We start from the raw sequence: 14,384 nt of genomic DNA, 5'->3' as shown, positions 1-14,384 counted from the left end.
GGGGGGGTTGCTTTGCATGTCATTCTCCTCTTGGCTGTTGGTTGCGGGGTTCGATCCTTTTCCTTTCTATGATTCAGGTGCCTCACTCTTTCCTTTCCAGGTTCTTCCAGTTCTTTTAACATGTCAAACTCTGGCGATTTGTTCATGAGCGTGCAGTCACTCAATGGGGATTCTTACCAAGGGGCCCAGGTTGGAGCCAACGTGCAATCACAGGTAGGGACCCAGCCAATATGCCACCAAGTGAATTCAGTAGAGTGTGTAAGAGCCTTCAGTTTTCTCAGCTTCCTGCTCCTGTCTGGACAGAGAGAAGGAAAAGGAAAGGAAGGGAAAGACAGATAAGCAGTAGTCAAACCAAATCAAAATAAAACGAAACAGAACAAAGACAACCGTTATCACAGGGGATGGTGCCCATGCTTTGGCTCTGGCTTGTCAGTCACACTAGGAAGGTAGGAAAGGAACAAATACAGAGTGAGGTGAAGGAGGCCTGTAAGGCGGGTGGAACTGGCATCTCCGGTGTTTATCAAAGGAAAAGGAACTTCAGCCCATTATCTCTTCCAAGTCTCCCTCTCATCTGTTGGTTTCCCATCTTCAGAATTTGCTAACATAAAGAAGTCAGCCAGGGTCAGGCAGATACATTAGTATCTCCTGCTTTCATCTTAAGCTTTAAAATTACCAAAGCCAGCTTGACTATACACATATACTTAGTCACCCTTGAGGTCAGTGGACTCGAGTTTGTTGATGATAAGACCATATATGGAACCAAAAATCAAGTCACGTGCCAGACCTCTGTGCTTCTTAGTGTAGCCGTCCACCTTCAAGACAGAGATACCCAGGAAGCCTTCATGCTATCTCAGCATGAAGCGTGATCTGAGAGGTTGAAGGCTTCTGCTCTGGGTCACAATGACTCGGGAAGATGGGAGCCACATCTACCTATCTGACACATGGAACAGAAAACATTCCATGCCTGGAATAGACAGCTGGCTGGTGACTCAGCCCCTTGCACAGGAAGCACTGCCTAGAAACAAATTCGAGGTGATACAGGCAGACTTTGATCGTGTGACTAATGACTTAGCATCATCGAAATCCAGATTTTAAAAAATGTAAAAGAAAAGAAAAAAAAAACTGTGTCTTTATCCTGGTTCCTTCTCTCTAAGATATGGATGTCCAAGACTTTAAAAAAAAATCCTTGACTCAAGTTGCATGGGATAATCTATAGGGAAGAAAAGTGGGGGAAGGAGACGCTTCTGTCCTCTTCCCTCCATCCCCTGTAACACCACAACCTCCTGTCCCCTCACACAGCATTGTGCAGTCTGTCTCAGTTTCAGATTTCCTTTACTGTTTTTATTGAACTCATAAGTGACAATGGATGTGGCATCGGGAGGAGTCCCAGCTTCCTCCTCGTGGGCTCTCCTCAAGAATAGCATCTCCAAAATGATTGCTTTACTGTGTGGCATGTCCCATCGGTAGCCTGTAAAAAGATGATTGCGCCGCATCCCCTTCTCTCTCGGACTAATTGCCTTTCTGTTGTTTCTCTGTCTAGGTGGATACCCTTCGCCATGTTATCAGCCAGACAGGAGGATACAGTGACGGACTCGCAGCCAGTCAGATGTACAGTCCGCAGGGCATCAGTGTAAGCAAACAAGGCTCCCCCAACCCTTTGTTTCTATTCTATCACTGTCAATTATTTCAAAGCCACAGGGCCCAGAATGCCACTTAGTAGGACTCGTCTTAGCTTTACAGTCACCTACTTTCTTGTTTCTTTATCGGTCATGCCATCGGCAGCATCCTCCCCAAGAAAGAACATAGAGATTGGGCAGGCTTCGTGCAGGCAGCTGGCGTCTAGGGCTGTCACACACGATCAGTGTTTGCATAGCACCTGCGGCCACATGCGTTCAGCTGAGAGGAGCTGCTAAACAGGTGACACCTAGTACAACAGTGGTAGGAAATGTCACCACAGACTGGAACCAGGGCACCTGGAGAAGAAAACCAGTGGCCCAAATCCATTGTATCCAGGTCTATGGCCATAAGAACAAAACACCCTTTTCCTAATCTGCCGATAGATGATTTTTAAAAATTGACACCAAGGCCTAGTATGTTGAAGGGACAGGGAGGGGGTGCGGACCATCTTCCACTTGTTCTTGGGTGCGCTGGCGGCTCCTGACTAGCATGAAAATTCATAGCGACAAGCTATGTCGCACAGAGTGAAATCGATCAGACAGACACAAGGAGAACCAAGTGTAGATTCGGGACAGCAATCCAACTTGATTTCTCAGATCAACCGTCTGCTTTCTCAGCAGCGATGACAGCAAGCTGGGACATGAGGGGAAGCCTGGAAAAGGAGGTTGTTCCTTAGTTCAGGGGTGATTTCCAGGCTTTTAGAGGTCACAGGAGACTCTAGTGGGATGATTGGCTTGGAATGGCTGAAGAAAGCAGAGCTTCGGTTGGTTGGTGGAGAGCCGTGCTACTGTCTGTTGCCATTGGCATTGTTAAAATAAGTTAGGGAGTGGAAGGAAGGCAGTATAGTCGTGATTTAATAATGTGATCTCAGTCTGTTCTAATTGAAGCATAATGTCTGCGAGGATGTGGGAGGTGGCCCCTTCGACTCTGCATTGAGTCTTGTCCTACCCAATTATGGCAGATCTGGAAGGAATCAAAGGAAGAACAACGATCTCATCAGATGCAGAATAAGTATTTTAAAAATGAGGAGCAGTAGGGCTGATGGCTCCATCAGGAAAGTGCCTGCTCCATGAGCACGGACATCTAAGGTTGTATCCATAGTGCCTGTGTAAAAAGTCATCTGGCCACACATCCGTAAACCCATCACTGGGGAGGCAGAGACAGGGAGGCCCCTAGAGCTCTTTAGCCAGTGAGAGAGACTCAGTCTTAAGAAGCGAAGGGAACAGCAATGGAGGAAGGTGCGGGACTTTAACCTTTGGCCTCACTGTATACATACATTTGTACACATACCAACATGCACATCCCACACAAGCACATACATAAACTACACACATATAAAGAAGAATTCTTATCCCATAAAAGAGAAAGAGTAGGTGATATATGTAACAGTTTTGATGTGACCCTCACAGAGAGGGATCAGCCTCATCTGGAACAACCTGAATAGGACAGGATGAATTCTCTAAGTAGAAGCATCAGAGAAGTGGATTTCTGGTGCCTTTTTTTTGTTTTGTTTTTGTTTTTGTTTTTGTTTTTGTTTTTTTGAGACAGGGTTTCTCTGGGTAGCCCTGGCTGTCCTGGAACTCACTCTGTAGACCAAGCTGTTCTCGAACTCAGAAATCCGACTGCCTCTGCCTCTGCCTCTGCCTCCCAAGTGCTGGGATTAAAGGCATGCACCACCACTGTCCAGCTTTCTGGTGCTTTTCTAACACTGAAGGTTTCACATCATTAGAGAGCCTCATACATGGCTTGGCTAGTACCTTGATAAGGACATGGTAAAAAGTATGGTAGTCACTAGGTAGTAATTTTGGTGGGGGGGGGGTGACATCTATTGCTACTTATGGCTGAGAATCCTTTCTCTCCTATTTTCAGGCAGAATCTCACCTGAGTTCATATCTTAACTACCATTATTTCTTTGTAAAGAAAGAATGCCTTGTCAGCCTGTCTTGTAGAACACACTTTCAACAGTCATGCCATTTTCTAGAAAAGTCCAGAGAGGGGATTATCTCCATATTGTGTCTATGATCACAGTCATCACTGTTATCATTGTATTCCTGTTGGCATGTTGGGCAGCCTGCTTAGGAAAGCACAAGGCTCCCTGTGGAACATGCAGTCTCACAAGAAGCTGGCTGGCTGGAGAATTAAGTGCACGTGCATCTTCGTATAGCTGAGTGTTTATAAGATACTAGATTTTTCCAGAAATGATTTTGTCCATTAAATGAAAGAGAAGACTATGAAGACTGTATAAGAAGTGGGAACACAAAATACAGATGTATGTGGGGGGGAAAAAAACTGACTCAGTACAAAGTGGGTTGGACAGTTTCTTATTTGGCATATTTTTAATCCCTAACTGCAATACTGTAGTGAGCAGTGCTTGATGCGGGAAGGCGGGGGTTCGGGGGGAGACTTTCAGTATTGACCCTTCTGACATCATCTGGTGGGCTGGAAATCATTTCTGAGGTAGTGTAACAAACATGTGCAGACAATTATATCTGATTACATAATCTCAGCACAGCCCCCCACCCCCCCAAATGTCTAGAAACGCCACTTGAGCCACTCACGCGTATTAATTTTTTTTCTCTGTAAATTGTGATAACTTTATTTCTGGGTCTTTAACTTACAGGCTAAGTGCATCAAAGGACAGTTGGTGATACGATACCTCGCTTTGGTGTCAGTTTTTAAATGGGCCACCTACAGGAGCCAAAACGTGTTGCAGTAAGATGTATTTTTAGATGGCGATATTAGAAGCTAGGGCCTAGGCACACACAGAGTAGGTTTCTAACTGCCAAGTTAGAGAAGGAGAAAAAGGGAGGAGACACAAGAGGAGGCAGGGACAGGAATGAAAGATCTGAGCCAAAAAGCAAAACTAAGCAATCCCTCAACCCAAAGCAGCAATGGAACTCCCAGCTGGGATCTGGGTAGTGTCTCATTTGATGGAGGACATTTTCTGGGCACTACACAGCTGCTTCCTGGCTGGGTTTCCACAGCACCCATGTCTTATCCAGCTGCTGTCTATTTTTAAGTCATGTAAAGTATGAACTGCTGGCCTTGAACCGAGCTCAGAGCAATGGGATTACAAAGTTCTAGAGGTAGGGTCCTATCATGGGGTGGTGGATAGATGATGATCTGTCTTGGTAATTCCAGGCATGCTTTGGGGAAAATGAGGAGGCAGGTAGAAAAAAGGATGGGCTTAGCGTATGTTGTTTCAGCTTGAATACGTGTGAAGTGCTTCAAATGTTAACTTTCTAGTTTGATCTTTCTTTTTCTCCTCTTTATGAACAGTTTTTACCGTGGGTATTTCCTGTTGAGGGTAGGATAGGGCACTGTTCTGAGGCAAAGGCATGGATTTGAAATGGACTCAGAGTTATACAAGACCTCAAGACCCCCTGGTGATTCACCTTAGGTAATTCGCGATTACCCACCCTGAATGGTAAACTTCACTTCTTTAAATACTTCGTGTTTTCATATGACCACAGACAATGCTTGATACATATAGAGAGATTCTAACCAACTCAGTGAGAATATTCCATTTCTCTGTCAGTCAGATAGTCTTGAAGAGTTGCCTAACTACTAGAGTGTCTCTTTCCATGGCCCTCCACCCCCGTCCTGGTTCTGGAAGTAGTTCATTAACTAGGGTTCTGTAGCACACTCCCGCAGCTGCTGTCTTCAGTTCAGTGTCCTCTCTTGCACATCCCCACTGAAGTCTCCCAGCACCATTCTTTGCTGGGAAATCATGACCAATCTTGATTGGCTGCCCAAGCAGCGCAAACTCTGAGGCCACATACAGTATTTTCCAATTTGTTGGCTCAACCTACCTGTCCTTAAACTCTGGGTACCAAGTTCATTGACCCTTATTTGGTTACGTCTTTAACCCTCTCCTCCTAGGTCTGTGCACCACATGAATGCCTGGTGCCCCGGAAGATGATGCCTCTCAGTTGTCTCTCCAAACCCCCCATTCACTTCTCTCTGTCATCCACATGGGCATCCCTTCATTCCCACACTACCTTGCCTATCGCATTCCTGTCCCAATCGTATTCACTGCTCCAAGCACAGTTCCTACGTGGCATCTTTCTTCCTATTAATCCTTTCCTTCATTTTCTCTCACACACAGACTTACTTCTCTGATAGCACTTAAAAATCACAAAGCATATTTACCTCTACATATGTGTATGGTCATATTTTTATATACAAGTTGCCTTGTTTTGTTTGGTGAAAATGCCAATCAGGAGAAGAAAAGATGCTACTAAATTGAAAACATTTTTAAATGGCCACATCTAATGTATCAGCTGTAAGCTATTTAGTAATCATGATTATTTTAAGTGCTTCACTTATCCATAAATAGGCTGTTTCTAAAACCCAAGACGTTCTTAAATATGTCCTTTTGGGAGTGACTTTTCTAGGCAAGGTATAGCAGTGTATGCATCGGAGGAAAGTGGGAAGTTTGTAAGGCTAAGATGAGCCTGGGATCCACAGCAAGAGCCTGCTTCAAAAACAAACAGCTCTCTAAACCTTTAGGAGCATGTATTTCATAAGAGAATAAAATCAATGACCAATCTTCTCCTCCACTCCACATGTGAGATGTGTGGGATGTTGCCAAGCATCATCTCCGTAGGTCCTTATATCCTCGGAGCCCCTTTCTTATTTAGGGACTCTCGGGGGAGAGCACCTGTTTGTTGGATGGTCCTGTCCCTAATGAGTCTCCACACTCTCCTCATACATTGTGGAGCTAAAAAAAAAAAAAGCCTGTACACCCTGATTGGAGGAAAGTGGAAGTCTCTTTCAGAATTCACCCTGTAGAATTCTACAGCATAACAATTGATTTCTGTAGCTCAAGGGGCACCGGATCAACTTTCTTGCCTCCCTCCCTTCTCCCAGCCCCATTCCCCACAGATTGTATCTTGAGTTCAAATGCGCAGGAGGAAGAAGTCTGACTCCAAGAAATCCCTCCCTTTGGAGTTGGAGATTTGTAAAAACAGAACCATTTACCCTGTAGAGTGAGATTATTTATTTTAAGTTGTTTTGAAATGTGAGTGAAGGGAGTGAATTTGCTACAGCCAGCCTGGAATGTCAGTCCGCCTGTAGATTTTGCTTACTCAAAGGTTTTAGTGAAAAGTGTGAGTGTTTGTATTATCTCTGTAGAGGCAGTGTGCCAATGACATCCAGTCATCAGGGGAAAAATGCATTAATTTTTGGTTTGTGATAATTATAGAAATGGAAAAATAGAAGAGATGAGGCTTTTATCTTGAAAAATTGGAATGCAGGTGTTTTGTTGGGGTCTTGTTTTGTTTTGTTTTTTGTTCTCTCGTGTTAGGTGGAGAAGGAAAAAAAATGAACATTGCTTAAGTAAATAAATAGAATGTAAATCATTAGGACAGAAATATCCTACCATTTCAGTAAACATGTGTCAAGCACTTAGATATCACAAGGTTTATTTAGCAACACTCAGCCACATGCCATGGCTTTAATTTTCCTAGCTGCTTCTGAGAGACCTTTCAGTTGTGTGTATTAAGATGGTGTGGCCATGTATGACATTGTAGGGCTGGGAGGGGGTGGGTAATCATTAAATTCATATGAAAATTGTTAAAAAAAAAAAACTCATTTTAGTCATACCAAGCTTAATTCTCTCAAGTTAAACTTGAATGTGACTTTTGAAAGGGTTAAATTGGGTCCAGATGTGCTTCCAGTTTGCTGCCTTTGTATGCCATTCAGGTCCTGTGACCAGGGATGGGGGCAGAGCCCCAGGCTGGTGATGGGAAGGGGCTGAGAGAAACTGGAGAACACCACACATGGCCAGACTCTGATGAGCTTCCTTCATGGCAGAACTCTTTGAATAGATCAGAAGACCTTTAAAAGTTAATACCGTGTCTACTCCTGCGTGAGAGACTTTTTAAAAAACAGAGAAGGTTTGTTTTTTCAGCTCAAAGTTGTTAACGAATCAAAAAAAAAAAACCAACACTGTTTTAATGTTATATACATCCATCATTTCTCCTGGCTGCCACCTTAAATGCTCTGGAAGCAAATATGGGCAGATCATTCACTGATTTGTTCATTCATTTTCATTGGCCTGGACACTTGCCCAATTCAATAATCGTAAGCGCTTTTTTTTTTTTTAATCTTTGGGGAATGTACATATGTCACATATGTCACATATAGGTCAAGTTACAAGAGCCCTAGACCTGATAGAATACGAACCTCTGATGATGGCGCTAGAGAGATGGCCCTGTGCTTAGGAGTACTGGCTGCTGGTCCAGAGGACCCAGGATTGTTTTTGTACAACTATCTAATTCTGCTGCCAGGGAATCCCCTCTTCTGGCCTCTACAGGCATCAGGCAAGCACATGGTGCATAAACATACATGGGGGCAAAACACACATACACATTAAAAAGAAAAAGGAAAAAAAAAAAAACAAGAACCAAAACCAAAACAAAACTCTCTGATGCCAGTCAACTCAGGAACAACCAATAATATCTTTAAAAGAGTGTACTTCCCACCTCCCAGGCATCCATATTTTGGGCTTCAGTGTAATAGCACACATCTTTTTCTGCATTCCTGCATGCTCCATAGCTCTTTGTAGATTCACAGTGAACTTAGTTGTCCTCCAAGCTAGTGATGTTTACACTCCAAGGGTCCTATATCCATACTCAATGTGCATGTGCATGGTATATGTCTCAGTTCTGCCCGTGTGACTATAGACCGCTCATTTTCCTTTGAGGGGATTCAGCTTCTCAGACTCCAGAAAGGACAATTGAGCTGAATGTTATATAAGCCATTGCCCACTTAATATTATATCTATGAATAGTGATTGTTTTCCTGTCCCCAAATCAATACAGCATAAGAAGAGTTGCTCAAATATACAAATAAGGATAAATTATATCGCTGGAAAAATTCTAGGCTATGAAAGGAGCAATGTCTTCCATGTTCTTTTCATTGAAATTGGTGTTTCTAGCATCCTGTCCAGCTCGGCCCACTCTCAGGTTCTAAAAAATTATTCCAGACTCGTGGGGCTCCTGCCTTCTACACTGTAAAGAAAAACCACAACTTCAAAAAGGAAATTCACTTTTGTGGTTGCTCTGAAAGGGCCATGTCTACGTAGACTTCAGTAAACATTTAGCATACTAAATTAAGCAAAGCCCAACTGTGGGAAACTGCATAGGTTTCTGAAGAGGACCACTTTCTCCTGGGTCTAGCCTGGACTACTCTTGCTTTCTGAAGTCCATGTTTGGAGACAAGCTTGTCTTGTGTAGACTATTATTCTGTTGTTGTTGTTGTTTTTCTTCTTCTTCTTCTTCTTCTTCTTCTTCTTCTTCTTCTTCTTCTTCTTCTTCTTCTTCTTCTTCTCCTCCTCCTCCTCCTCCTCCTCCTCCTCCTCTCCTCCTCCTCCTCCTCCTTCTTCTTCTTCTTCTTCTTCTACTACTACTACTACTACTTCTCCTCCTCCTCCTCCTCCCCTCCTTCTCCTACTGCTCTTTCCCCTTCTCCTTCTCCCCCTCCTCTTTCTTCTTCTTTGAAAACCCCATTGTTCTTATACAAAAGTAAAAGTGGGTAAGTTTTTGAAGTTTCTGCTTCTCTGGTTATATTTTAGTCCGAGGAGATTCTTTTCCAGATCTCTAAATATTAAATATTTAGAAATCTTGATATCTAAATCTGTTTCAGTTTTACAGTATGGATAAGCAAATGAAGAAATGATTCATTCAACAAATATTTATTGAGGGCCTTCTAATATCCCTTATCAGTAATAGAAACATTAATAGGACATAGCTCTGGCAATCTATATCATTACCAGAAGCTAAAGCAGGTGGAAATTATCTGCCTTAGTCATCTGGTTCTTGGACAGAAAGCTATACCACCTAATGCAATCAATATAGTGCATTATCTTAAAGGCATCTTGGAACTAGATGTCAAAAGAGGCATTTATATATATAGTCCAACCATCTAAAATATTTGAATTGCTTATAAATATGATTGGCCTTTGCTATATATTCTTTTATATTTATTACAAGTGACTACAGCAATGGGATTTTTGTCTTGGTAAGAATAGTCTATTTTAATCTTGTTTAGTAAGTTAACACATAACTATGGAGTACTTGATATGTGACTAGTGTTTAAAAAGTGGGTTTTTAATTTTATCCAATTTCAATTAATTTAAAAATAGCCATTTGTAAGCATTGGCTGCTCTCTTGGCAGTGAGACCTCTGCCAGTCATTTGACAGACACCCAACATCATACAATGTTGTGAGAGGCATGGCCATGCTGCGAAAGAAGGATAAACAGCCTTTAAAAATACAGAAAACAATGCTTTTTTGCTGTTTTAAGATAAATAGAACCCTTATTTAAAATTAGCCATGTATAGGAAGCTAATACACATTAACATAAGAATATGCTTTAAGCAAGGAAATAACATGGAGGAAGATTTTAAATATAAATATAGAATTACCTACATTTATTATAGTCCCTACTTGCAGTAATTTTCAGCTACTTAACTCCCCTAATTATAATTTTTCTAGCCTGCTAAGGTCGTGTTCATGTTGAAAGACCCAGCCATTCCACGCTTCTACAAAGTGCCGGCTCTATTTCAGTTCCCTCTGGTGACCTTTGCAATCCTTTCTCACAGCCTCTGCCTTGCTGCCCCTTCCCTGCCCTGTGCAAAGTGTGGCTGGCACCTCAGCAGTGTCACATGGGAGCCAGTCAACAGTGAAGAACTTTGGTCCCCATCCAGACCTATTCAATTGGTTTCTAGGATTTCACTAGATCCCTTGTAACGTCTAAGCTTGTGAATGCCATCTTGAGGACATCAAGTCTTTAAATCCTTCCTAACATGAGGGCTTCCCTAAAAGAAGGAATTAATATTGGTTTCTTGGCAAAATTCTTTAATTTTTCCAAGAATTTTCTTTAAGCATTGGTGGATATACACTCCCCCAAAAGGAAGAATTCACCTGCAAGGGGCTGGTGAGATAGCTCAGTTATCCTTGCAAACATGAGAGCCTTGGTTCAATTCCCCAGAAGCCATGTAAGAAGCCAGTGCATTTGTGCACCCCTATAAGCATGGGGCTGGCAAGGTGAGGTGGGAGGCAGAGACGGGTGGATCCCTGGAAGTGCTCAGGCCATCAAATTGAGCCCATGTAGCAAAATGCCAGACTAGTGAGGGATTGACTCTGTCTCAAGCAAAGCATGTATGTGCCCAAGACTCCTGAGGGCTGACACCCTCAGTCTTGACCTCCACTTGTGTCCAGGGCCTGTGCACACAAACCCACACACATGTGCACTTGCACACATGATTTTGTACAATGCTGCCATTGTACTCACTAGCTAGACTCTTCCATTTTATCTGCCAATGTCATCATGCACACATATGTGCACCCTTCAAGCCTTCATCAGTTCATAGAACAGTCCATGCTGCAATGCAGAAAATAGTATACTTTTCCCTTACATAAATATGGCTGTTGTGTGTATCAATGACTAGAGTTAGTGTTTACATGCACTGTTTTCACTTCTGAGGCCAAGTTTTCTATAGCTTAATGTGCAAAGTGTGAATGTACATTCTCAGCATTTTGGTGGGTAGAGTGCACTTGCGATGTGGTTTCTGTGCTATAATCTCCATATGCCTGCCTCGGTCTCATAATTTATAAAGACAAACAAAAGGGCAGGTAGAGGAAGAAGGGCAAAGCCCATAGGTATGCACAGAACAGTCTGGACTTTTCCAGGCAGTCTGAGCTCCTACCCCTTCCCCAACTGACATCACACTCATACTGTCTTAGAGCTACGGAGTGCTAGGAAAGCCATTTAAAGTCAAGCAAGGTGATTTATTCTATATTGACCTATGTTTTTGATCTGGTATACTTTCTCTTAAAGGGAATTATAAACTGTTCTTTTCATATGAAAAGATTTTGAAATATGTATAAACAGAAACGTCAGAGTGACTCCTTGGTGGGTAGGATAGTAAAGCTTCCCTTTCCTCTTTTGTCATTTCCCCCCTTTTAATCTGGTGTCCTTGAGCTGCGAGTCTACCCCTGTCTTCCTTGCCTCCCCAAACTCATACAAAAAATTTCCCCTCATAGTCAGGACTTGCATGAGACTTGCATCTCCCTACTCAAGGACACAGCCATGAACTCTACTGAGCTTCCACCAAAGGGACACTGCCAGGGAACGATGTTCCGACACAGAAAGTAACAGTCTTTCCTTCATTTGCTCAGACACTCGGGAAGGACCTCCCACAAGTTTGAAGGCTCTGCACATCTTCTGGATGGGCAAAAGGACAACAGACATGGCCCACTGCCTCACTGTGTGTTTACAGTTCTCCTGCTAAGCTGTGTCTCCACCAATCATGCCAGGAGCACTAGCTCATAATATTTATTGAGATCCTGCTAGAGTCTCAACTGAGGCCAGAGTGAGTGATTACATACTTCACCCAAGATCAACTAACACATGAGTAGCAGAGCCAGGTGTGGACCTAGTAGTCATAGTCCTTAAACTGCTTAAAATGGCGAGAGTTTCCAAGATCCTTGCACTATGAGCATCTGTTAAGTTGCCCCGTGATGCACCTTTTGTAACTTAAAGGGAATGGGAAAGGACTCTAAGAACTGAATCCCTCTTCAGTCAGGTGTCCTCTCTGAGAGCTGACATGTCTTCAATTCTGTCATCAAAATTAAAGCTGGACAACTCTAAGAGCAGTCCTATCCTGCATATGCCTACCCTTTTACCTTGGTCATGATTTTTTTTTACCCAGAGGCCCCATGAAATCCAGAAGTGATAAGAGATCATACATCAAGCATCTCTTGCAGAGACTGGGTGGTACTTCGTGACAGAAGGGAAACCTTGTGTCTGGCATTTGGAGTACTCATATCGGTTAGAAGTAGCTTTGTTCCTGTTGCTTATTTTTCTAATCTGGAGGGCAGTAAGAGGGGAGGGAAGGGGCGTGGCACTTGCCTGTGAATATTTTAATAGCTTTTGCATGTTAAATGATGGTGTTAGGAGCTGAAATGTCCACAGGGCAGACACCGGAACAGCAGCTACTCAATAGGCATCTCTCAGAGTCTAAGGGAAAGAAAACCCCCTCACCTCGGTGGCCCAGGATCTTCATTGAATTTCCTTCCTCCTTGTGTACGTACCACTTAAAAAATAAGTTAAAAAGAGTGAATGTATAGGGATGTGAATATGATATCATTTGAATAAAATTAAGAAAGATAAATAGGGGAAAACGTGGCAAGAGTTAATTTTTAAAGCATGAGACAGTAAGAAACTGAAGTATGAAATAGAAATCCGCTGTTTACTTGTAAAGTGACAATGGGACAAAATTGGCAGGAAAGGGATAAAACTGTCTTTTGGAATACAAAATGAGGGTTAAAAACAATTAAGATACACAAGTACTAAATAAAGGAGGACCATAAAAGCAAATAAGCTAGGACGGGTGTTTAAATAAACACCATCAGCAAAAACACAAAGGTCCAAAACAACAGACCAAGTGGCAATAAAAATAAAGAAATCATATAAAGTAGTAAATTAAAGGACAATTAAAAAACAATGATAGAAAATTAACAGGCTAAGTTGACACTTATAATTGTATTAATTGCTAATACTGACTTGCCCTTTGATGTGAGAGACTTTTATATGCCTTAACCTACTTAGTTCACATGTACTTTAAAAATGTCAATACTTCAAAAAATCGTAAGCAAAACAGACGCGCATCAGAATAATTCACAAGAAAAGTTGTGAAAGCTAGCAAGATGGACCTGCAGGTGACAAGTAGTTCCCATTATTTAATATTTTGTTACATTTTCATGGGCACCTTACATAGGATTCCCTTTCTGTTCCTCTCCTGAAGTGTCTGGGGCTGTACATATATCCATTCTCTTGCTGGCCTCAGTAAGGTGGTCCTTGTATAGAAGCGGTCCTCAGCAGTGACAACACTACCGCTCAGACCGTGTAGCAATTGACGAGCCTGTGATGGGCTTCAGCTTCAGGCTCCTCGGATGTGCTCTAAGGCATCCTAATGTTGGGATGGAGTCCTTTGCGGATCTGTACCTGTCCTCTCTCTGGACCATGGATTTCTGAAAAAGGATCTTTTTTTTTTCTTATGTCCCAAACAAAGTACTTCAGCTGAAGCCTGATGCTTAGCATTCAGTGAATGCTTCTTTAGAATGAAGCTAGATCGACGATTCTCAACCTCCCTGAGGCTACTTCCCTTTAACACAGTTCCTCATGGTGTAGTGACCCCACTCCAAGCCGATCAAAATATTTTGTTGCTACTTCATAATTGTAATTTTGCTACTGTTATGAGTCGTAATGTAAATATCTGGTATGCAGGATCTCATGATACCAAACCCCAGGGGAGTTGCAACCCACAGGTTGAGAATCCCAGGTCTAGATGAAGTTGCTACCGCTGTGGGGTTGTGTTGTTGATGTTATTGCAGAGTTTGGTTTGGTTTGGTTTTAGTAGAGGTGTTCCCTTGGAAACAGATTGTTGAGACTGGACTTTTTTTTTTTTTCTACCTGAAATGCATACAGACATCCATTTGTGTCATCCAGAATGTCTCCCTAACCAGAACTACCTGAGCAAGGCCTTTTCCCCTTTGACCTTTCCTATTTATTTTATATTTGTCATCTTTGACCTCCTCCTTGTCCCTGTAATTGTATCTCTGCCTGCCAGAAATGTCTCCCAGGGTGTTAGCTCCTCTTCTGCTTCCCTTTCCCCATCTTCCCTGTGCAGGACATGA

At 42.6% G+C, this 14,384-nt stretch overlaps 1 protein-coding gene across 3 annotated transcripts in view; it reads left to right on the top strand.

Moving 5' to 3' along the window:
* Positions 1-14,384, top strand: part of Pbx1 (PBX homeobox 1) — a 314,214-nt gene that overhangs the window by 246,980 nt on the left and 52,850 nt on the right. For 2 of the 3 annotated variants that reach the window (XM_031388605.1, XM_031388596.1), the window contains exons 6-7: positions 101-213; positions 1,541-1,630. In XM_031388605.1, the coding sequence (XP_031244465.1) occupies positions 101-213; positions 1,541-1,630 (203 nt within the window). The remainder of the gene's footprint in view (positions 1-100; positions 214-1,540; positions 1,631-14,384) is intronic. The other variant, XM_031388613.1, reaches the window with a different exon arrangement.

The sequence above is a fragment of the Mastomys coucha genome, unplaced genomic scaffold (assembly GCF_008632895.1).
Source record: "Mastomys coucha isolate ucsf_1 unplaced genomic scaffold, UCSF_Mcou_1 pScaffold1, whole genome shotgun sequence".
In the NCBI taxonomy this organism is placed as follows: domain Eukaryota; kingdom Metazoa; phylum Chordata; class Mammalia; order Rodentia; family Muridae; genus Mastomys; species Mastomys coucha.
This window is presented reverse-complemented; position numbering and strand designations above follow the sequence as displayed.